The 27,545-nt window shown below is 40.1% G+C and overlaps 1 protein-coding gene and 1 long non-coding RNA gene across 6 annotated transcripts in view; one reads left to right on the forward strand and one right to left on the reverse strand.

The window, feature by feature from the left end:
- Nucleotides 1–17,885, reverse strand: part of DNAJC13 (DnaJ heat shock protein family (Hsp40) member C13) — a 59,549-nt gene extending 41,664 nt beyond the window's left edge. For 3 of the 4 annotated variants that reach the window (XM_068405521.1, XM_068405520.1, XM_068405518.1), the window contains exons 1-12: nt 17,549–17,885; nt 9,996–10,076; nt 5,505–5,580; nt 4,864–5,013; nt 4,467–4,508; nt 3,128–3,328; nt 1,849–2,055; nt 1,670–1,765; nt 1,424–1,515; nt 441–607; nt 262–341; nt 13–182 (exon numbers count right to left, since the gene is read on the reverse strand). In XM_068405521.1, the coding sequence (XP_068261622.1) occupies nt 13–182; nt 262–341; nt 441–607; nt 1,424–1,515; nt 1,670–1,765; nt 1,849–2,055; nt 3,128–3,328; nt 4,467–4,508; nt 4,864–5,013; nt 5,505–5,580; nt 9,996–10,063 (1,349 nt within the window). In that variant the 5' untranslated portion in view covers nt 10,064–10,076; nt 17,549–17,885. Of the gene's footprint in view, nt 1–12; nt 183–261; nt 342–440; nt 608–1,423; nt 1,516–1,669; nt 1,766–1,848; nt 2,056–3,127; nt 3,329–4,466; nt 4,509–4,863; nt 5,014–5,504; nt 5,581–9,995; nt 10,077–17,462 lie in introns of all 4 variants that reach the window. The other variant, XM_068405519.1, reaches the window with a different exon arrangement.
- Nucleotides 17,805–25,982, forward strand: LOC137665984 (uncharacterized). Of its 2 annotated transcripts, none has more exons than XR_011048575.1 (4): nt 17,805–17,922; nt 21,632–21,682; nt 22,722–22,856; nt 25,786–25,982. It is a non-coding gene; the product is annotated as an uncharacterized lncRNA (long non-coding RNA). The 2 variants fall into 2 exon arrangements; XR_011048574.1 differs by having other exon boundaries at nt 25,840–25,982.
- Nucleotides 25,983–27,545: the final 1,563 nt, after the last annotated feature.

Below are 27,545 nucleotides of genomic sequence, written 5' to 3' on the forward strand. Positions count from 1 at the left end.
CTTCTCACTTACTTTGGAAGCTGAGTAAAGGCAAGAAAGCCCGCTTTTGAAGCCACTAGTCGCCTTACTGCTTGGAATTGGCTTTCAAGCTCTGCATTAGATGCTGCAGTATCTCCCTCTTGCGAGAGCAATGCTGTTATGGCATTATTAATGAGTTTCTCCTTGTTTTCTGAGAACAGACCCTGATTAAGAAATAACAATTATTAATATCTTTATGCATTAACAACATCTTAAGAGGATGGGCAGAGGATTTATTCTTACATCTTGTGTAACTGCATGTAGTACCCCACTGTAGGAAATGTTAGCATTGAACCTGAATACCGCATCTGCAAAGTTACCACCTGGAAGAAGACATAACAAAAGTTAAGTGCACAGTACCTGACTAAATATCTGGATGCCTTAAAGAGCACTATAAAACCATGTAATAAGCATTAGCTTACTTGGAGGAGCAGCCAAAAACCTCAAATGAAGGCTTTCTACTTCTTCATCTACAGGCATACTGAGTAATCCCCAGCGCTGGCCTTTGTGCGTGGAGGTCATTTTCACACAGACATCTCTATTACCAGAGGCTCTGACTCCATCCAACAAGCTAGCCAGAAGAGAATCTCTGGGTTGGGAGAAAGACATGCAAATACAATTTAGATCAGAAAAGTGATGCCAAAGAACCAAGTTATAAGAAAAAATATGCCAAAAAAAAAAAAAAAAAAAATCAAGCCCAGAATGAGAGGCAGCAATACTTGAAATCTCTTACTAACACTGGTGCTAACAGCTACACCTCTGGAAGACGCCACTAACTTTCAAGCATTCCTTTATTCACTGTAAGAACAGAGCTGTCTTACACCCAGTATAGCCAGCTGCAGCCTTTCACTAAAAGGATCAACTCTAGATTATCTGCTAATGAGTTACACATGTTGCAAGCCAATTCACCCCTGTGCTTTCTGCAAAACCTCACTTAGCAGGATTAGACTGTTACAACTGCAAGTGCACTCAGGGACTATTCTGTTGCTTGCTTTAAATAAAATCAACTACGAGTATTTCAAGCAGACAGCTCAAAGGGTTTACAGTCTTCACGCTTCCATGTGACGTAAATTGTGCTTGCTTTCCTTCTCTCAGATATACTGCTTAACCAAGTACAACATACACAGAACAACATTTCTTATGAGAAACAGGCTGTATCTAGCTGTTCAACACCTTCACATGTTTGTCAGAAAAGTTCTGGGCAGATTTGCTTAGAGCTGGGATGAAGGTAGAGGGGAGAGATTTAGATACTGTAACAAATCTTGATTTGTAAGTGGCAGACCACTAGAATAGCAAGGCTTTGAATTAACACTTCCAAGGGTCAGAGTTTGTGGAAACTGAGAAACTAGAAGCACTGTGATAGCAAATTCCATTTGAATTTATAACCCACAGGAGCTCCAGTTACCTTTCTGTTGAAGAGTATTTCCGAATTTGTCCTTTGATAAATTCAATGGTAAAAAGCTGGGGGTTTTCACAGTCACATACTATTGCAAATACCTAAAAATAAGAGATAAGGATCATGTTCATGAAGTAGTATTATTTATCTACTCTACAAATTGAGGCCATCTTATGTATACTATCAAACTCCTACTATTACCATCTTTTAGAGCTACTATTTGAAGAAGTGGTACTGAGAAAGGTTGTGTCTTACCTCGCCTAAAGGCTTCAAAGTTGCAATGTTATAGGTAGCTGGGTCCCGCTCAACTAAGCAAGCTTCTGTAAGAGCCAGTACTCTTTTCACAGGTTCCTTAAAAAAAAAAAAGCATATGTTAGGAAAAAGAATTCTCAGCACTTAAGAGGAACCAAGTAAGTTCAGTTTGATACCCTTACCAAGTGTCTAGGTGTTATTTTTTGAACAACAAACTCTGCTAAAGATGTTACAGATTCATCGTTGCTGTATTTTCCAAAGCGAAGATTCAAGTATTGCTCAAATTCTAGGGATTCTTTCCTTATCCGCAGAGATATACCTATGAAGTTGCCAGCATGCTCTATTGCACTTTTGACAATTTCCTCTCTCTGTTCAGAGGCAAACAGGTGCTGCAAGTTTTGACAAAAAAAAAAAGTGAAAAAAATGGCATAGCTCAAGAAATCACAGTTCCATAAATAATACTCCACTATACATCCAACAGTAGATAATCTTCCCAGCAGCTAGGCTTGCCTTTGCTAAGTGCATAGTATAAAGAGAAGGGGTATTTATTACACAAGAGATCCACTATTAAGTTTACATTTCCCTTCAAAAAAAAAAAAATCTATAGCAGCTATTCCTAAAGGATACCCTGCTACACATTAACTGCCATTAAAGTAAAGGTCTGTATGACCTGCCTGTCCACTCTTGGCAACAGATCCTGACAGCCTGGCAGGACTGAGGAGCCAGAGAACCACAGAGCTGCTATCTGTAAGAGCTGCTATCTAACCTGCTGGGCAAGGTTAGGGCAGCTCTAGAGGATCAATAGTTTTATGCCAGAAAAAAACATGCTGCAGTACAAAAGATGTGGAAACTGATCTAGACAGCAGAGCCCTATTTTGTTAGTAGTGACTGAGGTAGCTATATTTACATTAGTAACCATTAATTAATTCCTAAAGATCCATTTCAGCTCAGCTGCTTACAGTACAGTACAGAGAAACCCTTTTAAGATTTTGAAACCAACATTACACTGCAGTATTTCCCAAGCAAAGCTGCTGAGTATCAGATCACAGACCTAAAAAGGAAGGATCACCACCAATTGATTAGTTCTGAACAGAATCCCTCCATCAGTTCAGTAGATTAGTAATACTGCCTGTCATTTCTGAAACTTTGTGAAATGTCAGGGAACTCCGTGTCTACATTGCATTCATATTCACTATCCAAATATAAATAACTGGATATTTTATGTTCTGTAGTTTTTAAACATGCAATAAGCAAAAAAACCCCACACATTGCTCTCGAATGTTCTAACTAATTTCCTGTTGAAAAGAGGTTTTAAAACCTGTCCACAAGCCTTGAGGCTCCACAGCTGGGTCCCAAAGATGCACATACTTGTATGCTCAAATTATGTTGAAGTTTCATTATTAAATATGCAGCTATAAACATTCTAAGTACCATACCAAGACGTTTTGTTTTAGTACTCACCAATCTACTAAATCCTCCATAGAGGATACAGAAGCCTCCCTGATAGCCAGTGATATCAACAAAGCCTTCAATGTTTCTGTAGTCATAGGAGCACAGGACTTTATTTGTTGCAGGATCAATTTGGTCAATACCTCCAGGAGTCACCTCCAGAATCACAGGTTTCCTCGTATCACTCCAGTGATGTTTATAGCAGTTATATCTCTGCAGAAAGAGCTACTTTTAGACATCTACACACAAACACACACACTCCTTTACTACACAGCAATAGTTCTTTTGCAGTCTAGTAAGCAGCATGGGTGTAAAGTTCAAAAAAAAAAAAATATAAATTTCCCTTAATGCTCTTATGTTAAGAACACTATGAATCAAATGAAAGTAGCTGTCTACTGACAAGGAAGTCACAGCTTAAACAATGCATTTTAAAGAGAACAGCAGACCCAAAACAGTCATCCAAAAGGGATTAAGTTTCTCTTGCTGCAGAAGGTGGCCTACTCACAGACCATGTGCACTGTGGTTAGACAAGGAAATAGCTATTGCACCAGATGCTGTTTTTCAGCTAATCAAGACTAAATTAAGGTAAGCTTACCACTATAGTGCATTTTTTTCAACTCTTGCAGTCATATTCCATTACAAAGACAGACTTACTGAAATCAGCAAGAGTTAAAGGTCTGTTCTAAACCATAGTAAGACAAAGGGGACCCCCATAATCCAGCAGTGTTACTATGCTTGTCACTGAGGATTTATTCTATGCAATGCTTTAAGTTACTTTAAGTGCTGTCTTCTGTGACCAGAAGACATAAAACCAAATACAAAGCCCAGCTCTGTATATTGCCTCACTTATTACTATATTACCAAGATTCATTAAATGGCAATCTTGTCTTTAATCTGACCTACAGAAATCCTCCTAGGGAACAATATTCCCACATCAAGTGTTCAGGATGTTACACAGAAAACTATTTAGAGTTGGAAAGTAAAATGCTGCAAGTAGCAAACATTGAATAATGAATTAAAGCTTATGTTTTTCTTCTTCCTTCTCTCCAAATAAGAACTCCATGTGGCAAAGTCCTTTATTTCAGCAGTAACATTCAGAGTCTTTAAGTGTACCACCATAAGGCTCAGCCCAAGTGAAGAGAACTCAAATATTCTACTGTTGAAAAGTTCCCATTGCTTTTGAATAAACTCTTAATTTTCCCTTCTTAAAGCAAGACTTCAGATCCAAATTTACAAAAACTATTTTAGGTAGTATATACAGCACAAGCATAACATCATGAACACAAGAAAAGTTTAAGTCTTTAGATCATTTCTTTAAACTGCACATGATCCAGACAAACCAGACACTTACCCGTCCTGTGATTTTTCCTTCTGAGAAGTCTGTCCTGAATCTCTGTTTTTAAAAAAAGTCAACCATGAATGAATGCAAATGACAGCCAATCTACTCAGAAAGTCTACATTTAAGCTGACTCTGTTTTAAGTGACTTAAACTAAGCCTCCTTCAAGAGTCACCATTCCACTGCAGTTTAATATATTCCGTATTTGTAGCTTAACTTGCTATTTAAGAATCGCACACTAGTTGCTGCAACTGACACTAGATCAAGTACATTTAGAGAACAGCTCAAACGACAACTTGCTTTCCTACTTTTTATGTAAGGAAAGAACGCATAGTTACAGAAATGGTAATGATAACAAAGTACTTACTGCTAGCTTGAAGGAGAAAAAAAAAAAAAAAAAAAAAATCTTACCAGTGCCTCTGTAAGGAGTTCTGTTCTGTGCTCTGTGGAAAACTTAAGAGTTTCGGACTTCTTTCCACTCCCTTTGCGAAAAGTGAGATTAAATTCTGTTCCTTGTCCTTTTCCAACAGGAGAAATACTACAGATATCTCCATAAGGCCACTAGACAATTGAAAGTAAGTAGGTTACACTGCTAGTAATTTTAAAGCTACATCTCCTCCACTTAAAAACCCTTAGTATCTAGAATAACTGAGTTGCTGGAATGAGACAATAGCTAGCATGCTACGTTACAGCTGCATCTTGAGCTTCCTATTTAATACTCTGCAAAGTAAGCAAGTGTCCTGACTCCCTTCATGGACCATACCCTTACAGTGATCAAACTTATCCCAGTACACTCAAAAGCAAACTACTACTTATTGGCCAATAAAGACAAATTGCCTAAAAGTACAAAAACTACTGGGTATTTGCAGTTAGTGAAGGCAACACCAGTTTTCTGTTACATGTGCTTCTGTAGCAGCTGCCACACCTTCTGGTTTTGCCGAGATCTTGTCAGACTAGATAGTTTCTGAAGACTGAATGCCACTATTCACTCTGGATGGTGAACCTAAGTCAGAAATAAACCCAAAAGAGCCCTGTTCAAAACTGATAATTACCTGATTTGTAACTTCTAGTGTGTTGGGATTATATGTGGTGATGGCATGGGTTCCAACTGAAAAGACTCGCTTATACCTAGAATACAGAAGAGTGTTAGTTTCTCCAGAAGTCACAGAAAACCACTCTTGAATGGCAAAAATTATATTAAGAAGCTATATCAAAGCTATATAAAAATCAGTGTCAGGAAATGGATATGGAATTTTCTTTGTTAAGTTATTAGTTTGCAGTTTACCCTTATTATAAGTTAAGCTCCTCTGTTCTATATATTCGTAGAGGGGGCATACAAGTTAAATAGTACTAAATATACTTTCTTATGCATAACTTTTCCCACATTATTGGCTAAGTCAGGACCTTCCAGGAATTTGCACTGGAAGGTACTATGAGACCAGAATAAGTTCTAAGACAACTACACAGATAGGAAAAAAGATATTCCTGCAATACTCTAAAGCATCCGTCTGAAGCTGTCTCAGACAACAGTTGTAACATGAAATAATCCAATTTACACATCTGGTCACAATACAGTAACAAGTCAAAGTGTTACCATAGCCAAGCCTAATCTTCTTCACCTTGAGGAAAACTAAGACTACTAAACACAGAAAGACTCAGATCACTGAAGCTATAGTTCAATACACACCTAGTTATTGTACATTAACATAACAGATATGTTATCTGCCACAGTGCTTCAAAGAACAGCTGTAGCAAGGTAGTTGCTTGCATTTCAGGCATATCAGAAACAAGCAGCAGTGAGCTAAAGCTAAGAAATTTAGATGCATCAAGCGCAAAATGGAAGCCTTAGCATGGCTTCATTTCCTAGACAATCTTCACAGCATACCCTGAACCAAATCTTTATATAGAAACTATTTACATATTTCTGAATCAAAGTTTTGCAACATAACTAACTAGTTTGAAACAGCAGATTATTACTAATGCTTTACTACTTGTACAAACTTCTTGTTCTAGGGTGCTTCTATCTGGAAGCAGTCCTGCCCAGAAAATCAAGCCAAACCTGAACCAGAGGCAGTTCTAGTAACTATTCTCTGACCAAAGAAAGAATATCTGAACCTGGATGCCTTTCTTGAACTTGAACAAATAAAAATACTTTGACTAGTTGTCCATATTAAAACCGATTCAGTGTAGCAATTTAAGTTTCAGTTCTGGGTAAACTGTGGGTTTGCTAGGGAAAGAGCAGGATAGGATCAGTCAGATGGCTGACTAATCTGGACCGTGCCATACTAGACACTGCATCAAGAAGCAGGTCATTTCTTCCTTCTTTCTCTGAATTCCTGTGTTGCAGTCCCTTCTCTCTCACTTGCCAGGTCTGCAGCACAAGCCATCATTTCCGGTTAAGGTCAAACTTTGCATGGGCTTCAGACACATTCAGAGCTGCTCCCTCATGTATTTTGATCTATTCTCCCTTCTCTCATAATAGCAAGGCCAAGAGTATCTGTCTGACACAGTCAATCTCAGAGACTTCATTCCCTACCATCTTCCGTTATTATTCAGTCAAACAAACTGGTGCAAGTTCAAGCCATTACTGGCCCAGCAGAGTCTATCTAGGAGTTAAAGCAACTGCTTATTTTCTTCAAAGCTTAGAAAAATCTGTAATATTGAAGTGACCTGTCACCTTAAAGATGTTTAATCTATTTGAAAAACCCATTTGTTTTTCCACATAGTTGAATTTTCCTTATTTAAGATGCAGGTCAAGAGAAGTCATAGTAACGAAGCACAACATTTGAAGTTACTCTAGCTGCTAATAATTCCACTATATTCAGTCTGTCAAAGGATGCTCCAGTTCTCAGATCATAAGAAAATCCTTTGAACAAACCAACTGTTCCCTCTCCTCTTGTTGCACAATTTTGGAAGGTATTTGGTCTTTTATATGATTTACAAATAAGGCTTGTTTATGCTGCTCTGAAGAACATAAACTTCTCACAAGTAATAAAGCACTTTATTACTTGTTTAAGACTTTGTTTACTCACTTAACATACTAAAGAGCTTCACAGTGCTTTGTGGCAGAATAAGGATCTGCAATGATCACATATAATTGAAGACCAGCTTCCAAATGTTATAGTCCCTCCTTTTCTCCCCTGATGCTCAAGCCAGCATTTCAAGATCTAGGAAGCATATTTATTATCCAGCACGCTTAATATGGGATATGACAAGGAATACAAGACAGAACAGCAGATTTGTCGAGTTACCATTTCCTTCATCGCCTCTCCCTGCTCAAATTCAGAAGACCCAAGTCTTGTACACAAACAGAGGAGACTCAGAGTCAGTTCTTACACACAGCCTAAACATACACTTATCCAGAACTTCACCTTTAAATATGTAGAAAGGTATTTATGCCTCCAGGCCTTGAAGACTTTACCATTAATTTTCTCTCAAACTACTCTGCAGTACATTCTAATGCCAGGCTGTTTTGAGAAGAATTTGAAGGAAATGTACTCTTGCCAGTAAAAAGGCTATTGCCTGTTAACTGGAAGTCAGAAGTTATATATATATTTTTTTTTGAATCAAGATGAACCTGGTAGACAAGTTTTACACCACTACACTCAAGAGAGAGACAGTGTTCATTAATTTTACAGAACTACAGACTGATACTGGAGCATTGTCATCTGTACTACTAGAAAATACTTTAACTGCCATGCACACAGCCCATATTCAGTAAAGTGACAAATCATATGAATAGTCAAAGTGATTCAGGCTCATTTAGCACTACACATTAAGTTACTGCGCTTTTTTTCATGTTATCCATAGATTACACTGAGAATGTGTAACTACGAACTGAGCAGACTTAAATATTCAAATATAAGCTTACTAAAAGCCATATAAGCTTCTGCTGCAACACAAGAGGCAACTACTCATTGAATACTCCTTTTCCCTTCATTATGTGAAAAGTTAAGTGCTACTGAGTTTTTAAACTAAGCCTCTGTTTTAGACTTTAGACTTAGTTTGAAGTTCTGTAAGACTTCATAGTTTATCAGAATGCTACCACCAAAGTTTAAGATCATATTCTAACTTCAACAGATGGCAGCAGGTAGGAACAGACTCTTTAGTGGAATGCATTGGGCAAGAGAAGCAATCCGAGTTCTACGTATTTAATTTTCACCAAGTGGCTCAACTCACATGCACACTGAATTTGCACATACGCCACAGGAACTTCAAAGGAAGAGACCAGATATTTTCTGTTGGGCGACAGAAAGATTAAGAGGGACAAACTGTTCTAACATTCTAGCCCAACATAGTATCTTATTACTACTAAAGGAAACAGTTTATTCACTAATGCCCACACAAATCCAAACGCATGGGTCTTAACTCAGACGAGACTCAATTTACACAAGTATTTTCTAGAATTCTAATGATGTAAAACTAAATATTAAACTGTATTTCAAGTCAATCAAGAATCTGTCTTGGTAGACGAAAGATTTTGCCCCCAGACAGCTGCTCTGTCTACTCTGGACTCTGAACTACCCAGAGCTTTAATTTTTTTGCTAACAAAAAGGCAGGGAGCTCTCTGACGAGACACTGAAGTAATCTCATGGTTTTTCAAAGCACAATTGAGAAAGATCTGTGGCTGCCACTCCTTGCAATCCCACCCTTCTTTCCTTCCCAGTAGTCCTAATCTTTGATAGGAAGAATTCATGAAGTATCTATCAGCAGACAGCAAAAAAAGCCAGTTTCAACCTACTGGTCAAACAGATTCAGACATCACCTCTCAGTATTATAATTAGAATAAGCAGTACTCATGCTCCTGAGGTGCGGACAACGTACCCTCTTTGTTCTATTGATGTTTAGGTAGCAAGGAAAAATCCCAGTTCCACAGCACTAACATGCATGTGAGAAGGAACAATGGGTAAGGACATAAAAGAAAGTCCTATGAAGCTTTAAAAAGTATGCATAACAGCTGACTTCAAACACAGTATAATAGATACTAGTTATGATAGTTCAATGGATGGCTTTATTAGAAGTTCCCTAGCTTTTGCAGACACAAATATCACTGAAAACTCATTTTTAGATCCAAGACCCCCATTAGGGATAAAGTTTATTTGTACTAACAGAAGTCTTCAAATAACCTCAGTTAGTAGTTTAACAGATAATCTATTACACAACATGGTAAGTATAGTGTGGACTAGTGACCCTCACCTATTAAAGTACATAAGACATTACTGTTCCAAGAACCTGTTTTGACAGGAAGCATTTCCACTTTAAAATCAGTGCTTTAGTTCAAGAGACTCAGCAGCTGAGTAAGTCAGGTGGTCCATTTCAGAGCTACACTGAAGTATGGGAACACAAGCAGAGGAAGGCTAAAATGCAATGTTTAAAATCCAAATTGATTCTAGTGAAGATACATTCCATTCAGAGACTGAGCAGCAGGAGCCTTTACTTCAATTTTCATCCGTCAATACAGGAACTATGCAGTTAAATCCAATAATGGAGAGGAGAAATACCACATAAAACATTAAAAAACCAACAAGCTTTAAACTACTTACTTTCCCCTCCATGAATGTTTTGTTGTGTAGAAACAAGCAAGATCTCTGTTTTCTCTAATTATATTCATTCTGTGCCAAGACCTGAAAACAAAAGAGACATCCTGTTAGTACTCACAATTTTAATTTAAAACCAAAGTTCACTAATCATCAATATGCTTCAAGACAAAAATACTTTGTTTTTAACCACTGAACTCAATGCTTTGTCAGTTCCACACAAAAACAATTTTAGGAACACTTATGTTTATCTAACAATGCATGGACTAAGTTGCACGTGGACTTGAACATGAATTATTTCCCCACTGATTTTACTACACTAGTTACTCTTTAACAGTACCAGGTTACATTAATCTACACCCCATTATTTGCCAATTATTGCAATCACACTACTTTTGCTGCACCTTTGCACACTCAGATTCAAGTGTATTTTATGTCATCTCCAGAATGCTTAACTCCTGAATATTGTGTAATATTAAAATTATTTGAGTCCATAACTCCAGCTAAGACAGATTCCTATTGCAATTTCTAAATAAACAGCAAGGAGAAATCTGTATAGATAGAACAGCTTATTCTCCAGCCTGAAATGGAATTTGAAGTTGAGAAACTTACTTATTAGCCAAGCATTGTGACTAAAGACCTGACTAAGTATTCCTCCTGTGCTGTAAAAGTTTAAGCAATCCTACCACTACCATCCTGATATGCTTATTTCACACGTGAATACCTATTCCCTAAACATGTGCAGGGATTTAGTGAAACTTGCCCACAACTGCTTGACTGGATCATTGCTTTAGGAGCTGCTAAGTTCTAGGGAATGCTTCTGAACACTAAACACTATCTTCCATGATTGAAACAGATGCATCTTGAGTACTTGGGAAAATAACTTCCCTTTAACTTCACTTTGCTGCTATTACATATACAAGGCACTTAAGTGAACATACCCTGATTAAGTTGCAGTAGTGAAGTTGTCATTCTCAGTTTACTGCTAAAGCATTAGTTTTATTTTTGAATATGTCAAAACAGGCTTCCCTGCTCTTGATTACAGACTGGTTGGTATTCTCTCAGGTTCATACCATTAATGTGGTGGCAAATCCCCAAAACACCCCACACTTAAGAAGCTAGTCTGGAAGAATTCATATTCATAGCTTGCCTGAAGCAACGCTAAAGTAATTCAGTCCCAGTCAGTACCCCACTAAAAGTTAGACTACAACCCCAGTTACCTTTTTACATTCAGCTAACTGTACTTGATTTGGCAAAGGAAGATTTCTCATTTTGAGACATGATGACCTGTAACATTAGCTCATTGCTAATTTCTATCCCCTACAACTTCAGGCTGTTTTCTTTCTGAGCAAAGACTGTAGGTTATGTAGTCATGAACATGAAGAATGGATAGCCTGACTGAAATGAACTTGAGAATTTCTTCCCTCAGGTGAAGAGCCAGCACAATCATCACTACCTGCTGAAGAAAACTTGTGGTACTGCCTCTGGAAAAAGACAAAAGCAGTATTCACATATTTTAATGACTCAATCTTTGAGTCGAGCTTTCAGAGATAATACCCCATTGACTTGTGGCAAGTTAAATTATCTAAATCAGTTTTTGGAAGCAAAGTTTCATGAGGGGTAAGATATTAAACAGTATTATTCCTGAAGTTCTCTCTTTTGCCTGGTTTAAGAACAATGTTGTATTATTATTGCCATGGATAAGCATCAAAACAGCACACTGTTTGACCTGGGGGTGCTGATCAACAGCCGGCTAAACATGAGCCAGCAGTGTGCCCAGGTGGCCAAGAAGACCAATGGCATCCTGGCCTCTATTAGGAATAGTGTAGCCAGCCGGTCTAGGGAAGTGATCGTCCCTCTGTACTCGGCACTGGTGAGGCCGCACCTTGAGTACTGTGTCCAGTTCTGGGCCCCGCACTTCAAGAAAGATGTTGAGGTGTTGGAGCGAGTCCAGAGGAGGGCGACCAAGCTGGTGAAGGGTCTGGAGGGTCTGACCTACGAGGAATGGCTGAGGGAGCTGGGGTTGTTTAGCCTGGAGAAGAGGAGGCTCAGAGGTGACCTTATTGCAGTCTACAACTACCTGAAGGGAGGTTGTAGTGAAGTGGGAGTCGGCCTCTTCTCCCGGGCAACTAGTGATAGGACAAGAGGACATAGACTCAGGCTTCGCCAGGGGAGGTTCAGGTTGGACATTAGGAAGAATTTATTTTCAGAAAGGGTTATTAGACATTGGAATGGGCTGTCCTGGGAGGTGGTGGAGTCACCATCTCTGGCTGTGTTTAAGAAAAGACTGGACATGGCACTTAGTACCATGGTCTAGTTGACATGATGGTGTCAGGGCAATGGTTGGACTTGATGATCCCAGAGGTCTCTTCCAGCCTGATTCATTCTGCGATTCTGTCCAAACTACACAGATATTACTGTATAGTAGCACACTTTTGATCTGATAATTTTGTGTTTTAAAGCTATCTTTCAGAACAAAGTGCGAGATGCTCAATCTTCATACCTCCCATTTTAAGCCGTTTTCTTGATATTGACTAATGTATTAGTAAAAATAAAAGGCTTATAACAAGACTAGCTCCACTAAGTATGGGATTATAAGATCTATTTATCTGTAATTCCAGTGTCACCAACATCAGACTCCTCTCACTAGCTCTAAGTCTGACAGACCTGAATACCACCTGCTCTGGAGCACTTAAGGCAAGATGTTTTCACACTTGCCAACATCTAGTCTTAATAATACGGAACTGAAAAACACTCATTTATGAGCCACCAGCAGCTTCCTTTAACACCAGCATCTAACTAGATGCAGCACACTGATACATAAAGTATTGTACATGCAGTGGAAGTGACAAATTCACTAGACTGCTTTTTTGTTTAGATTAAAACTATTAAAATCATTAAGCTTTGATGTTTTACTCACAGTGTTTCTGGACAGTGACTGTAACTATCTCTCCCACTAGAGAAGACTAGCACAGAAGCAATATATCCCAAAATCTCGTAACAATTAATTCTTGTACACATTTTCCTGCAGTTTAACAGAGAACAAGGCTAACAATACCCTAGTGTTCTGAGCTGCTATGTTGAAGTCCAGCAATCATTTTCCAGTTATCTTTGGTTCCACAGTAAGAGCAAGATGGGAAAAAAAAATAGTTCATGCCAAAGACATTTTAGAAGAAACAAAAAAGTTACCTTCCTTCACTCATTCTTGTAGAACCAGTGTGGCACCACTCTTACTATGCTATCTACAATGTGATACATTGTAATTTTAGTACCTGAGATAATATAACCACTGACTTTGCAGAACACATCAGGTTTTATTATTAATCAAGTTTAGCCATATTGCCAGTGTAAGCTAGAGTAGCCTGCTTAGTCATATCATATTGATTTCTCAAATAATGAACATTCTTATTATTGTCACCGTTACCTCTTCCTCCTGTATTCAAGATACCTTTAAAAAGTTGACTGACTTGACACAAAAACAGAGTTAAATTTTTATTTCACTCATAAAAGCATCCAGGACAATAAGGCCCCAATTTTAATGATCATCTTAGTGTCCTGGGGTACCTGATAATAGGAAAATCACAACTTCAAAGGTTATTTTGAACATATTGTGGCACAGCTATTGGATATCCCATACTCATGGCTCTCAAAGGTTTAATACTGTAGAAACACCTCGGTCAGTTGTTCTATTTCTACTGGAGCAGAGGGAACAAGTACTTTGAAAGCAGCAGTTTATAAACATGTTTCACCTGGTTGAGAGAGCAAGCATGCTGAATGCAAAGTATAGTCAAATATTGAGGTTCCTGCAGGCAAGACATTGTCCATAACTTGCAACTTCTTTGGGGAGCTTAACTAAAGCACTCCCCCAATACCTGGATATTTTAATTAGCTTTTTCACAAGACAGAAGTTCAGAAATACTTTCCTATTTGGTTCTTGTAGTACTGTAAGTAGCAGTGAAAGAGCTTTTGGGGGTAGAGTTGAAAACATTTTCGTGTACAGCATGTACCAGAAATAGTAACCCCTAAAACTGAAGGGCCTGAACTTCTGCCAGGACTCCCCCTGCTTCAGAGTTTAAGCTACATGAACAGGTATGTTACACACACTGTGTTCAACTTGAGTACACTTTCCACTTTTCCACGACTTCACATTCTTCAGACAAAACTACTGTCTGGGAAAACAGAATCTATTTCAGGAAAGAGAGACAATTCAGTCTCAAACTAACACTTGAAGAGTTAGAAACAAAGCTGTGACCTTGCAGGCATCAAAGCAATAGGCATAGCTGTGATTACACATAAGTATCCCTCAGTTTAAATAAAGTCAGAAGTTTGGACATGGGTTCAAAGTTTAGTGCAGAATTCAGACTGACTTTTTTCCTAATCATATTATTCCTCTACTATTACAAAGCTGCATATCTTTAAGTGAAGGTTTAACCAATGCTAAGGTAGCACTTCAGAGCCCAAAACAGGATTATTCTATTCCACTTGGGGGAGGAAAAGAGAAATGCTGATAAGAAACTGAGAATTCTTTTGAAAAATTGATTCTAGCAAGGCTAAAATACAAGGCGAAGTTCCTGAGAAGTCTATACTACACAGGGACAGATGCTCACATCAAGCTCAAGTGTGACTTTCCTAAGAGAGAAGACATACCAAGAGGATAAAAACAGAGACCAACTGGAAAGAAATGAGAGCAAGGCACTGAAAAAACCCCAAGGTTCTGTTAATCTGTGGTTCTACATACCCTACCATTTAGCTTAAAGGTCTGGAACCTGATTTCCAGTCATCTACACATCAGTATCTTTGAAAGAATTATTTAAATAAATGAGTTTTTCCTGCACTGAAGTGTTTTAGCTGTCTAGGTTCCATCTGCCTCCTTCACTGTTGTGTGCACTAACTGGCAGCGTTTTGCCTTCAGACAGATTCTTTTTAACAAACACTACACTTTTTCCTCTTCCCTGAAGAGTACTCTGCTCTTTAAATACTACAGGCTAATTAGCTGTGGAAACTGAGATTTCTTAATCTGTTGTGCAGGAACTTACAGCCCTTTTTGTAAGGGGAGAAAGAGATGCGACACGCCAGATCCTTAAAAGAGGATGAGTGCAGCCTGCCTCAGTGATACCAGCATCGCCACCTTCAGCAGTCCAGGATGAAACAGGCTGAGAATTTCAACCTTACTGCTACCAGAAATGATGGTGACGACATTAGTGTCCATCCTCCAGCTGACTGCTCCCATTCCCTCACTGAGGACCAGGGCTGAGGATAATCAGAACCTTTCACATTTTTTTTTCTTTTCCATCTACATTAGCCTTCTGCTGTACCAAGGAACCAATCTGATTCACCAGCTAGACAGGTGAGTACCAAACAAAAGGGTTTATTCACCAATGGGAGGGGGAAGAAAAAGTGCTCCTTTCAGTCACAGTTTAGCCATCTTGTCATATTTCTTCAGAATATTGTTCTATTTTAAGTTTTATTAGTGAGGTAGGAGAATTTTTAAGGTTTTTTTTGACATAAGAATAGTTTTTTGGAAGCAAATTGAGAGGTTAAGCAGTTAAAGGTTAACACTTCAAGATACAGTTGAATGCCAGCTGAAGAATTATCTTATTAGGTCAGTAAGCTTCATTCACCAAGCTTCAAACACAAGTTAAAAGTCACCTGCTCAGTTTGAAACACAGATCTTACCCTTAAGACCAATCCCCAGCATACCGCTTTAAATTTGGAAATACACAGTGATTCAGTCCTTCAGGACAAATACATGTTTGGAAACTATGAAAAATACCACATGACACCCAGAGGAGCGAGCAATACATATGAAATAAGTCTTTTTAGAAATTTATTCCAACAAGGCTAAAATACAAGGTGAAGTTCCTGGAAAGTCTATACTACACAGGGACACGTACGCAGCTCTGACTCTCCACTTAGAAATTTGTTGCAAGTGGAAAAAAAAAACCTGTCAGTAATAACCAGAAAGTACTGACTCCTTTCCATTAAGTGTTCTGGCACTTGGTTGCCTATAGCAGGCAGGAATTAGACCAAGATGCATATTTATAAACTGAAGCAAGCTAGAGCCAAGCATGGTTTTTACATATATAATACTGGTCCTGTTATTTTGAACCAAGCCATGGCAGACTATTTGAACAGCATCTTCCTAACTCAATTCAAAGATGAAACTTGAGTCACTATCAGTCCCTTCAACAGCCTTCCTCCTTATCTCACTACATGCAAGTAGCCTATGTAGACAATCTTCTAATTATCAAGAAGAAAAAGCTTTGACTTCAAAGAACTTACGTTCTAAAACATAAAAAAAAATCTGAAATACAGTATTATTTGATTAGTGCTAAGCAACAGGAAACAAAGCAGCTATCTAGTCAACTTCATCTTCTCAGACTCACTGCCATAGATCTTATTTGTGAAAGAACACAAGAGAAAAAGGGAAAATACATTTCAGATTTCATTAACTTTAAAAACAGCCACAGAGCACAGAGTAAGTGCATCAACAGGAAGACTCCAAATAAACTTATATGCCTATGCTTCCCCTCCAAACAGCATGCTCAAACATTCCCTCAGCTTGAGAGCACTGAGCTGAAAACAGACACACACACCACCCCCTCTGCCCCCACCTCCCCCCAAACTGAAGCACTAAGACAACATTTTTACAGACCAGAGCTTGGCCCTCAGTAGAGACATGGCTGTTAAGGTGCAAGCTCCACATCACCTGACAGGGAAATCTATCTCAAAGACTGTTGGCAGCTCACTGCAGACAGAAAAACATTTAGTATGCCTACTTGTTTTGACTTTCAGAAAACATAAAGCAAGTGAAAAGCATCCATGGGAGAAATTTAAACACTCTTGGAAAAATAAGCACATTAAGGGTAGATTTTCTGAAAGATGCATTTAGTTCCACTCATGCTCTTCAAGCATACCATTACCACTCAAAAAAGAAATAAAATCTCATTTCTGTGAGAGCAAGTCTCCTCCTCGTCTCTCCCACACTTCATAAATTATTTCCCAAAGCATCTCATGATGGGTATGCTTTGATCTGAGGCCAGGAGGAGAGAAATAACGTATCTTTTCTTAATGGACACACTAGTACTCATCTAGGAAAGACGACTGACTCTGCCCCGCGGCTACAAAAGCTGCATCAGGTGCAGGGCACGTTCAGTGAAGCACCAGGCAAGCTGAGGCTAGAGAAAAGCCCAGCCTCTCCTCTGCTGGCAGACACAGGAAGCGAAGGGCTTGAGAGTGGCTTGTAATATAACAGGTACCGCACCTGGGGCTCAGGCGCTCACCGCCCCAGGCCACGGGCGCCCCCCGACGCCCGCCTCTCACCCCTCCGCGGCCCGGGCAAGGAGCGGGGGGGCTCTGCCGGCGGAAGCACCCGCCCGCAGGCGGCAGAGCGCGCTGCCTCCAGACCTGCCCCGCTCCCTCACGGCCCCCACGGCCGGGCGCGCCCCCCACCCACTCGGCCTCGGGCAGTACCTCAGTGCCTAACGGCGCCGGCCGGGGCTCTGGAGGCAAGCGGGGGCCACCGCCGCCACCTCACCTCCCCCGCCGCTGGGATTTACCTGGCCGGGGAGCCTGCGCTGCCCGGACCTGCCCCCACCAGCACCGCGCTTCCCGCCGCTGCCGGAGATAAGGGTGAAGGGGCACTGAGGGAGCCCTCGCCCCTCACCCTCCACCTGGCCAGGCAGCAGCCGCTACACCTCCTCAACTCCCTCAGAGTCTGGCGCTGGAGGCCGCCATCTTAGCTCCCGCAGCAAGACCGCCCTCTCGACGCAGTCGCCGTCAAGCCTGGGGCCGTCACGGGATGCGGTCAGCTGATATACTCCCTCCCGCGGCCGCGCTGGCCTGGCCCTGCCCGCGGAGCCGCGTCGCCCTCCTTTCGCCCGCCCCTGCCCTGCCGGGAACCGGAGCGGGGCGGTGGGTGTGTGACAAGGGGGTAGGGTAGCTCCCTGCGCATGCGTAAAGCCGCTGGGGTGCAAAGTGCCCCCCCATTGCCCGTCACCTCGGGCCTTGGGAGGGAGGAGGGGTGGGCGGGGCCGGCAGGGGGCGGGCTCGAGCGCGGCGGGAGGAGGCGCTGAGGGGGAGGTGGTGGCTGTGGCGGCAGCGGGGCTGCGTAGGGCGGGTTGGGGGGGATTGCCCAGGGCCGTCGATGGCTCTGCTCGTCTTTTTGCTCGCTGTTGTATTTTAACAGAGTTTAGTCTGTTGGTCTAGACTAGATCGATTAGTTTGAGGCTAGTGTACTCCGCTCTCGTGAGACCCCACCTGGAGTACTGCGTCCAGCTCTGGGGCCCCCAACATAAGAAGGACATGGAGCTGTTGGAGCGAGTCCAGAGGAGGGCCACGAAGATGATCAGAGGGCTGGAGCACCTCTCCTATGAAGACAGGCTGAGAGAGTTAGGGCTCTTCAGTCTGGAGACGAGAAGGCTCCAGGGAGACCTTGCAGCAGCCTTGCAGTACCTGAAGGGGGCCTACAGGAAAGCAGGAGAGGGACTTTTTACAAGGGCATGGAGTGATAGGACAAGGGGGAATGGTTTTAAACTGAGAGAGGGTAGATTGAGATTAGATGTTAGGAGGAAATTCTTTACTGTGAGCATGGTGAGACACTGGAACAGGTTGCCCAGAGAAGCTCTGGATACCCCCTCCCTGGCAGTGTTTAAGGCCAGACTGGATGAGGCTTTGAGCAGCCTGGTCTAGAGGAAGGTGTCCCTGCCCATGGCAGGGGGGCTGGAACTAGATGATCTTTAAGGTCCCTTCCAACCCAAACCATTCTATGATTCTAGTTGGTAGTTTCCTAAGTGCCCAGCTCCTGGAGTCTTGTGATAATGTAGCTTTGGGACAGCTGCAGCACCACCAGTTTTCCGTGCCTTCAGCATCCCGGTACTGCATTTTTGAGGCCTGGTACTGGTTTCACACTCATCACAGAAGTATGTAGCAAATAAGAGAGGTGCTTTAATTACAAACAAAATGTTGTTAACCTGTAGTCTCCTTTTTGAGAATGTACGTCATCCAGCCATGAAAGGCACATTGAACAATCAAAAAACAAAGTACGCTTTTTAATTATGTATATTTTTTGTGTGATTGTACAAATAATGTTAAATCCCACATTAATGTAGCTGAACCACTGATTTATGTGGTTGGCTAACCACACTCGAAAGTTATTACGGGACTCTTAAGCTCTCTGTCAACTTCCCATATTCTGTACTGCACATAAGATTTCCCAAAGATGTAAAGTGCAGCAGCACTGTAACAGCTTGCTGTGATCTCCTTAAAATGCCTAAAGATTGAAGGAAATATTTTGAAATATGACTCACATTAGAACATGTGAGCTTACCACGCCTTTCCTTTAAAACAGCGTTCTTAAAGTCTGCAAGTGAAGAGAGACTTGAGGAACAAATTATAACTGGAACTAATTATCTTGGAGAAAAAATAAGATTAAAATCATAGGCAGTATATTGCTATTTTTTAACATCCTTTTCATTGTCTTATAAACTATCCTTCATGTCTTATATTTTACATAAGATATTTAAATACTAATAAGTCATTCTTTTGATAAGTCTAGCCCTCTGAATCTGGGTCACCATGGCAAAATAGCGCTAATGGGAAAAGAACATTACTTTGGGGAAGCTGATAAATTACTTTTAGTCACAGAACTTTGAGGGGGAAAAAAAGATTTAATGTTTTATTAACGTACTAGGAATTGCGGAAATCTGATTTCAGAGGGAAGTGATATGATTCAGAAGAGTTTCTTTGGCTGAGTGCATAGAAGAGTTTTTGGAGGAGCTTGGAGGGATTTTTTTCTGTTCTTGTTGATTAGTTGGCTTGGAGGATTTTTTGTTCAGGGCGATTATATTTTGTGTTAGTACTTTTTTTGTGTTGTTAATATAGGTAGGTAAAACACAGCAAGTAAAGCAATGGCTTGTTAGATGTTTGTTAACTGAGACCAAAGAATGATGTTTGCATAATGAAATTCGTGTAACGAACTAGGAATCAATATTTTCATAGCCAGATTTTAATCAGACAACATGGATTATATTTCAGCATATTTATTCAGCTCAAGCTAGTATTTCGGTACTAAACTATGTGTTTATCTGTCACATTTCCTTTATACACTACCTCTGGTTTTGGACATGCTTTGTGTAAGTAGTGATGTTAACTTTGGTTATAATGCAGAAGAATGATAAAAGGAGAGAAGGATACAGATTAAGAGTGAGAAAATGTGAGAGAAAGTGGAATAATCATTTTGAAATTATTATTCACAGAAAAAGCAAACCAGAAATGTATGTTTAGCAGTTCAGGCAGGAAGTTATGGAAATGATGGTGCAACATGGCAAAATATCTTTCAGAAATCAAAGTAGATCAGGATTTCATAACTATTTAATTGTAAAGCATGTGTGAAATTGTAATTGTATGCAGACAACAGCATTCTAGTTTTCTTGGTCATTTTTTCTTGTGAAATGATACTACTGGATATTTTTAGAGATAGGGCCTGGTGTTTCCATTTACCTAAAGGTTTGTGGAAAGCCTGGATTACAAAAATTGTATATTTAACACCATCTTCCAATTTTAAAGTTTACAATTTTATTTTAAAAAGCTATTAAAAAGAAAGTGAACAAAATCCTCGTGACATTAACGTCAATGTCAGTTTTATTATCAGCTGTGACAGAGGTAGTGTATCACCCTTAGTTTTCCCAGTCACTTACAGAGTCAGGGGCCATATTAGAGCCATTCTTGTTATTAAAATAAGAATAACAAAGCACGGTTTTGATGCCTTCCTGAAAGATAAAATGTTAAGTTGCTTCAATCCACTTTGGAGAAGCAAATCTGTCTTCATTACTTCTAGATCTTTCATCTGAAGAAGTACTGCAAATGATCAATCTGACCTTGTCAGTTTAAATACTGTCATTTGCAGAAGAGTTCAGGCCACCTCCAATCTAGAGAACAAGGTCTCTCCTTACCATCCAATTATTGAAATCTGGAAGGAATGAAGAGTTCCAGTCCACTACTAAATAATTAACACTGCACTGGACTATTTCTGTGATCAGCACCTAATGTGAAAGACTGTGGTTTAGGATGGCTGAATTCTTCAAGCACACGACAGTACTTGGATACAGTAGAGAGCCATTGCTAGGATTCTCTGCAGCAACAGTAAATCCGATGATTGTAAATACAACCTGTAATAGCAGAGCTCCTATTTTTTTAAAACAGATATATTGTAGTTTGTACCAATAATGTTTCTACCCAGCCTGCACACAGTGAGCAAAGGACAAATTAACTCCCTTTCCCAGTATTGTCTCTAGTGATAGGGCAGAATTTTGTGTCAGCTTTCAGGAGAAAGGAGAGATTCCTCCACCCTTCCTTGTCTTACAAGAAAATAAGTTCCTAGTAGAATTGGGAATAGTTACTTCACCTTCTTGCTCACAACATATTTACAGTGTAGGAGGGTGCAGGACCATCCACTCAGACTCACTACTGGTTTTCTGCCATGAATTGATGGGGATCTCTCCAGTCTTCTTGAGGATTGTATCTAAGTGGTACACCGCAGCTTAGTATAAATTTAGGATAATTAAGAGGGGAATATGCTTAATAATTGTATTTTTTAGGTCACCAGATAACAATAACAATAATACTTTGATGCCTAATTATAGGACTTGACTGATAAAGGATAACAGAAAGATTTTCGAAGGTACAAGGGGGAGGTAAGTGTACAAGTCCCACATGAAACCAAGAAAGATACCTTTGAAAACCTATCATCTCATGAATCTTGTCACTTTTACTCCTAATTTGTTGCAGATGCCAAAATAAAGGTTATACAGCGGGCCTTATGGGAATTAGACCCACATTACTGGATCAGTCTTTGTTCTACTCTTCGTTATCCCAAAGATGCATTAAGACTATGCTGACAATTTGCCAGCAGTTCAAAGCTCACATCATTTTTTTATGTATCTTGACATATTTTGCCTAAAAATAAATGCAGCTAATATTGATAATTTATCTTCTCTGTAAGATTAACTAAAAGGTAACTTCTGCATGCTCCCTATTAAAAATTCTATATTTCCTGATAGACTTGTTAAATGATAACTTGTTTGTTATCTCAGCTAATAGCTTGCTAATAACTGCAGCCTAAGCTAATTAGCTTCATGATACTGTTACTGAATTTTGTTTAATTATTAATAAGGAACATCTTCAATACAGTGATTCATGCTAAACCATGTTCATATTCATACCATTCCTTTTGGCTACAATAGGCCTTTCCCTTCTGTTTAGATAATCCTTTCATTTTGCCATCGACATATGTGCAGTAAGTACTGCCATATTAACTTTTGAGCTCTTCATCCACCCGTAGCCCTGTATAACTTGGTCTTTTTGGTGTGTCTTTTGAAGATCATCTACAGATTATCTTTTAACTCTTTTACCTTCCAATGGATAGGTTTCAATATGAGTTGCAATCCAGTCTTAGTAGTTTATGTGGGTATACCTGATGTAAGTAGAGTGAATGTAATAGTTTTACTTAATACCTCAGATGTCATTCATAGTACAATGTCTTTTCATGGACCTTAGTAGCAATGGACAATGGTATAACAACAGTTAACAGAATTACCTTGTTTAAAAAATTGTAGTTATATCTTTTCAAAGGAAAAAGTAAAGGATAAATACATTGTTTATTGCGTGTAAAAGAAAATAGCAACTCCTTCACAGAGAAAGTCCGTAACTAGCTTCTCTTTTGACTGCATTTAGCCAGGTTACATACATCTGAAAAAACTCCATTCACACATGTTCAGTGGAAACCCTGAAAAAATACGACAATGAAGTTTTCCAAGTACTTGGTTCATCCTGAGGACGCTTCATCTTAGTATTGCAAGCCTGCTTAAGGTAAACTGCTCTTTGAAATATCTGGCTCTTGGGAACCATTTTGTGATAGAAGGTACTGAACATGTCCAAGACTTTTTGTCTTCCTACTGTTGACACACAGCCCATGCCATGGAATGGCCTAAAACAGAGAGAGGCATTGAAGAAGCAGTAGACTGTGAGAAAGGGAAGGGACCTAGGGGAAGAAGAAATTGGAGCATAGGGAAGGAAGACGGGAACTGGAGAGCAGGTGCTAGTTGAGACTGATGTGGTAGTAGTGGGTTTTGCATATGGGAATCACAGGATGGATAAAGATCTTGGAACAGCTGAGAGGGGAGGAGTGACCAGTTGGCTTCAACAGGCTAGACTTGCGAACTGGGAAGACAGGAAGAGCTGTGAGGCTACGATTTTGGAAAATTTGAAAAAGATGATAGACTATGAACAGAAGCAGCACTTAGGGAGAAGAGGACTTTTTCTTAAGATGACTGGTACAGATAACCCACAGAAGAGGGAAAGTAAAAGGAGAAGAGGAAGGGAGAAATGCCTAGATCTGACGTAGGGAAACACTGTTAATGATAGAAGTAGCTGAAAGGAAAGACTGGGAATGGCTAGGGAAGGAGACAGCGGCTGAGCTGAGGAATACTCTGAGGAATAGGAGCTGAGTCAACATAGGATGCTAGGAAGATTCAAATGAAGAAGCAAGGAGAGGGAAAAAGGGCTTAGCAGATCAACAGGCTGAAAAAGACAGGGCAAAAGAAGCAGTACCTACAATAGTCTGCTAAAATAGAACCCATGGTTTCTCCAGGATTACTCCAGCTGAGAAACCTGATGCCCAAATGTATTTAACATGCTCTCTAGTGGATGTCAACTTAATTCTGTGGCTCGTTACTGTAAGTTCTCTTGTCAGAGATCTGTGTTGCAGATCTGTATGTGGCATATGATATAAACCCACATCATAATTATGTGGATTTTTTTAAATAAACCTAGGTAATTATACATCTACACACATAAACAGCTATGCAATGCTGACACTGTAAAACCAAAAGACTTTAAGAGTTAGAAAATTCCAGAAGATTAGGACTGCCTTTGCAAATAGTTGCATGTTTATGGACCGTTTTTTTCCATGGGAACTTTTCCTTGTTCATTCCACAAGATGAAAGGACTCATTGAATCAACATGCATGCAATACTGTGTTCTATCCGCATTGCTCAGTTTGCTGGCCCAAGATTTACTTAGTGTACGCTATACAAACTCTATTATTCAAGCTCCAGATTTATTAATTTCTGTATTGACATTTATGTGACATTCCACTATCTGAGTGTGCCAGGAACATGAATTAATTTATTTTCACAACGTCCTTCTGTTTCTAATATTTGACTGATTTAAAGTACGTTAATGCTTCTTTTTCCGTATATTTATAATTTCCAAGTATCCCAGCACAAGCTTTAAAAATCATGTATCTCTTAGCAAAAACACACTCCTCCTGTAAAAAAAGCAAAACTGCTATTTGATTCTCTCCTTGTCTCTTTTTATGGACAGTACAACCAAAACAGATGATAGTGTACACTGCAGGCTTGTTCAATGTATTGATCTGTGTGACACCATGCCATGTCATGTTTTACATGCCTTATATATTTGAGAACATGCTCTTATCATATGAAATTCAAACACTTAAGACTTTGAATTGTCAATTTCTTTGTCAATTTCTTTGTTAGGGGTTGATTCTTGTGGAAAGGGCTAAGTTAAATTTAAATACTAGTTCAGGAATAAGAATGCTACTAATTTGAGAAACTGGAGGTTGACAGAGCAGCCAAGATTTATGTTCAGCAATTAAAGTAGCAAAAAAGAAAAAAATCCTTCCAAAAAAAAGTGACTTTGAACACTGTTCAAAGTTTTTCAGGAGCAGAGTGAATTAGTGGGACAGCAGGAAAATTCAGTCAGAGGGATTTTTTGGTAGAACTACTCAGGGAATCACAGTGAGATTCCTCAAATGTATCTATAGCTGCAGTGCCTTCCAGGTGTTTAAATGTCGTCATCTAAACCAAAAGGACCTCTGAAAACCAAGCAACAGGTTCTCTGCTTTGGCACTGCAGTATTCATCAGTGAGAGTTATGAGGGAGTCAGTTGATTCCCCACTGTAGCCTGTACAGCGTATAGAGGAAAAGTAAGTATTAATCCTCTGATTCCCGAGCCTGGGGTCAAATCCCAGAATTAGAAATAAGAGTGAGAGTGTAATGCCCAGTGGAAATAACTGTGAACAAAGCAACAAACAGAAGTTATTAACCTTGCCCACAGTGCCTCAGGGAATCAGAAAATCCTTACTATTTTCAAAGAGCAGAGAGTTCTTGAGAATATCCAGCCTTTCCTCCATGAAAAATTGTTCATGAAGCACATAAAGAAGAACAGGAGAGATTACGATGATGTAACGTGCAGGTCAAGCCATTGAAATGAGCCTCTTGAGAAAGAATGTGAATCAGAAGGATTCTTTCATTCTTCCTTTTTTTAAAATCCCCTCCCATAGTCCAGTAGGATGCTCTTTCCCATTTAGAATGACTGGTAGCTGAGATGTGCAAACTAACCATGTATGAATGATACAGCTGCAAGGTGGTTTTGCAAAAAACAAGAGAGTATTTTGTGGCCTAATAATGTTCCCCAACTCTAATCCATGTATGAGCAGATCACTACCAATAACAGCAGCAGCAATGAAATGACTTCTGGCTAAAAAATGTAAGTTGAATAATATGTGGTAGTGGTATTGTTTTTATAATAATTTGATCTCAAGCATTATCTGTGTACCTGATAGACACCCCCACTCCTGCCAATATCTTGATCCCCTACATGGAGGATCCCCAAGCAGAACACGTTTTCATGGCAGATTTTACCAAAACATGTTCTAGTTTCATGAAAGTTCAATTAAACAACAGAGTGCAATTGTCTGTTTACTGGCCGGCAGGCAGTCCACGTTAGTTCAGATCTGCTTTGCTGAGCTGTGTTCAACTTCTCAAAGGCATTCGACTGTTTTGTTATGAGATTTCACCGTCCGGAAAATGATGGCTCCAGCACCATGGCACAGAAAATAGGATGCACACCACCTGCTGCTCTCCACAGTTTGGCTGCCCCTGCTCTCCACAGAAACAGTTTACAAGTATTTCAAAGGTTAGTATAGCTTTGTGTGTTTATGGTTTGTAGTATACACATCTTATCTAGGCTGCTCTCTCCCCTCCTTTTTTACCGTGGAAAATTGAAAATTAACTCACTTCAGTCAGAATGCCTAAAAATCATCAGCGATGGTATTTTATTAACCACAGCCTTACATCCTGGTGTAAATCCCCACCTACCCTTATTAAGCTACAGCCTTACATCCTGGTGTAAATCCCCACCATGAAGGGTGGCACACAAAGCCACCCTGTCCCTGGACAGCAGAGCTGGCATGTCACACACTGGTGGCACAAGGTACATCTGATTTAATTGCCATTTAAACCTGAAACTCCTGATGGAGCCAGAAAAGACCTTGATCCTGGAGATGTTTCAAGCGAGCTGTGCCGCCGCCTGCTCGATGCAGAGACATCTCAGATCTGAAAGGTCATGCACAATTACCCTGGAGTCCTTGATTCTGAATCTCCAGATAACTCCCAACCTTATGCAGGCTCTCCTCTTCCCCCTGACAACTTTCGGGACTTGATTTCAGTGAAGTACAAGATTTGTCCTTCAAAAGTACTGGCTAAAATGAGAGCCATGACTTAACGTGGAAAAAAGTACAATATTCCTTTTTACAAATTAAGCAACAGAATGCAAACTGCTAGGAAAATAAATACTAAGAACGCCTCATTATGCAGGCCATCTAAAGATTTCCAGACTGTATTTTTATTCAAACCATGGCTTGGGACCTCTCTAATTAGGACAAAACCTCCCTCTTTGCGACAGTGGCGCATGTAGAGAGTGGCATGAGGAATCAGTTTATATTGTGATTCCACTGTATATTACAATCGTTATATCATGCTTGTGTTGTGATTTCAGCATAATGCTGTATCACTCTTCTAAATCAAAATCCAACATAATGTCAAATATCTTCAAATAAGTAAATCTGGTATGAAAACATTAAACCTTCCTGCCACCAGAGACCTGTTGGATAGATCAGAGCCTGTAGGTCAGGACAGGCAGCTGCCAAGTCTCCTTGGTACTACAGGGCCAACAAGCTCCAACTGGCCCACAACTCACTGATCTCCTTGTCCCTGTAGCACCAAGGAGACCTGGAGCAAGTAGGATCCAGACAAGCAGAGATGAGTGGCTGCTGTCCTTTCGGTAGCACACTGAGGAGACTCTTTGCTGGACCATGGACCAGATCATTCAGCTTGACAGGAAAAGAGAGCAGGTTAAGAAATGGGACATCAGGGACATTGTCTCTGGCATGTGAATTATTGCTGGTGCTCATGCAAATGATGACATGGTGGAGCAACAAACCCTGTCCTTGGAAGAAAGCTCAGAGGAGATGGGCACAGGTGACGTGCTTATGAAGCTCATGTTATGAGCTATTTACAGTGATAATCAGATTACATCCATGTTAACAACAGAAGGAGAGTGTAGCATTATACTGCAATAATGCTACACTCCTGCATTGCAAACCATGGACATAGGGAAGCTAATAGTTTGCCTTTCCCCTGTTATTGCATGACATCTACACTGTAAGAATGCCAGACACAGTGAGTCATAAAA

This window comes from Nyctibius grandis, chromosome 7 (genome assembly GCF_013368605.1).
Source record: "Nyctibius grandis isolate bNycGra1 chromosome 7, bNycGra1.pri, whole genome shotgun sequence".
NCBI classification, from domain to species: Eukaryota; Metazoa; Chordata; class Aves; order Nyctibiiformes; family Nyctibiidae; genus Nyctibius; species Nyctibius grandis.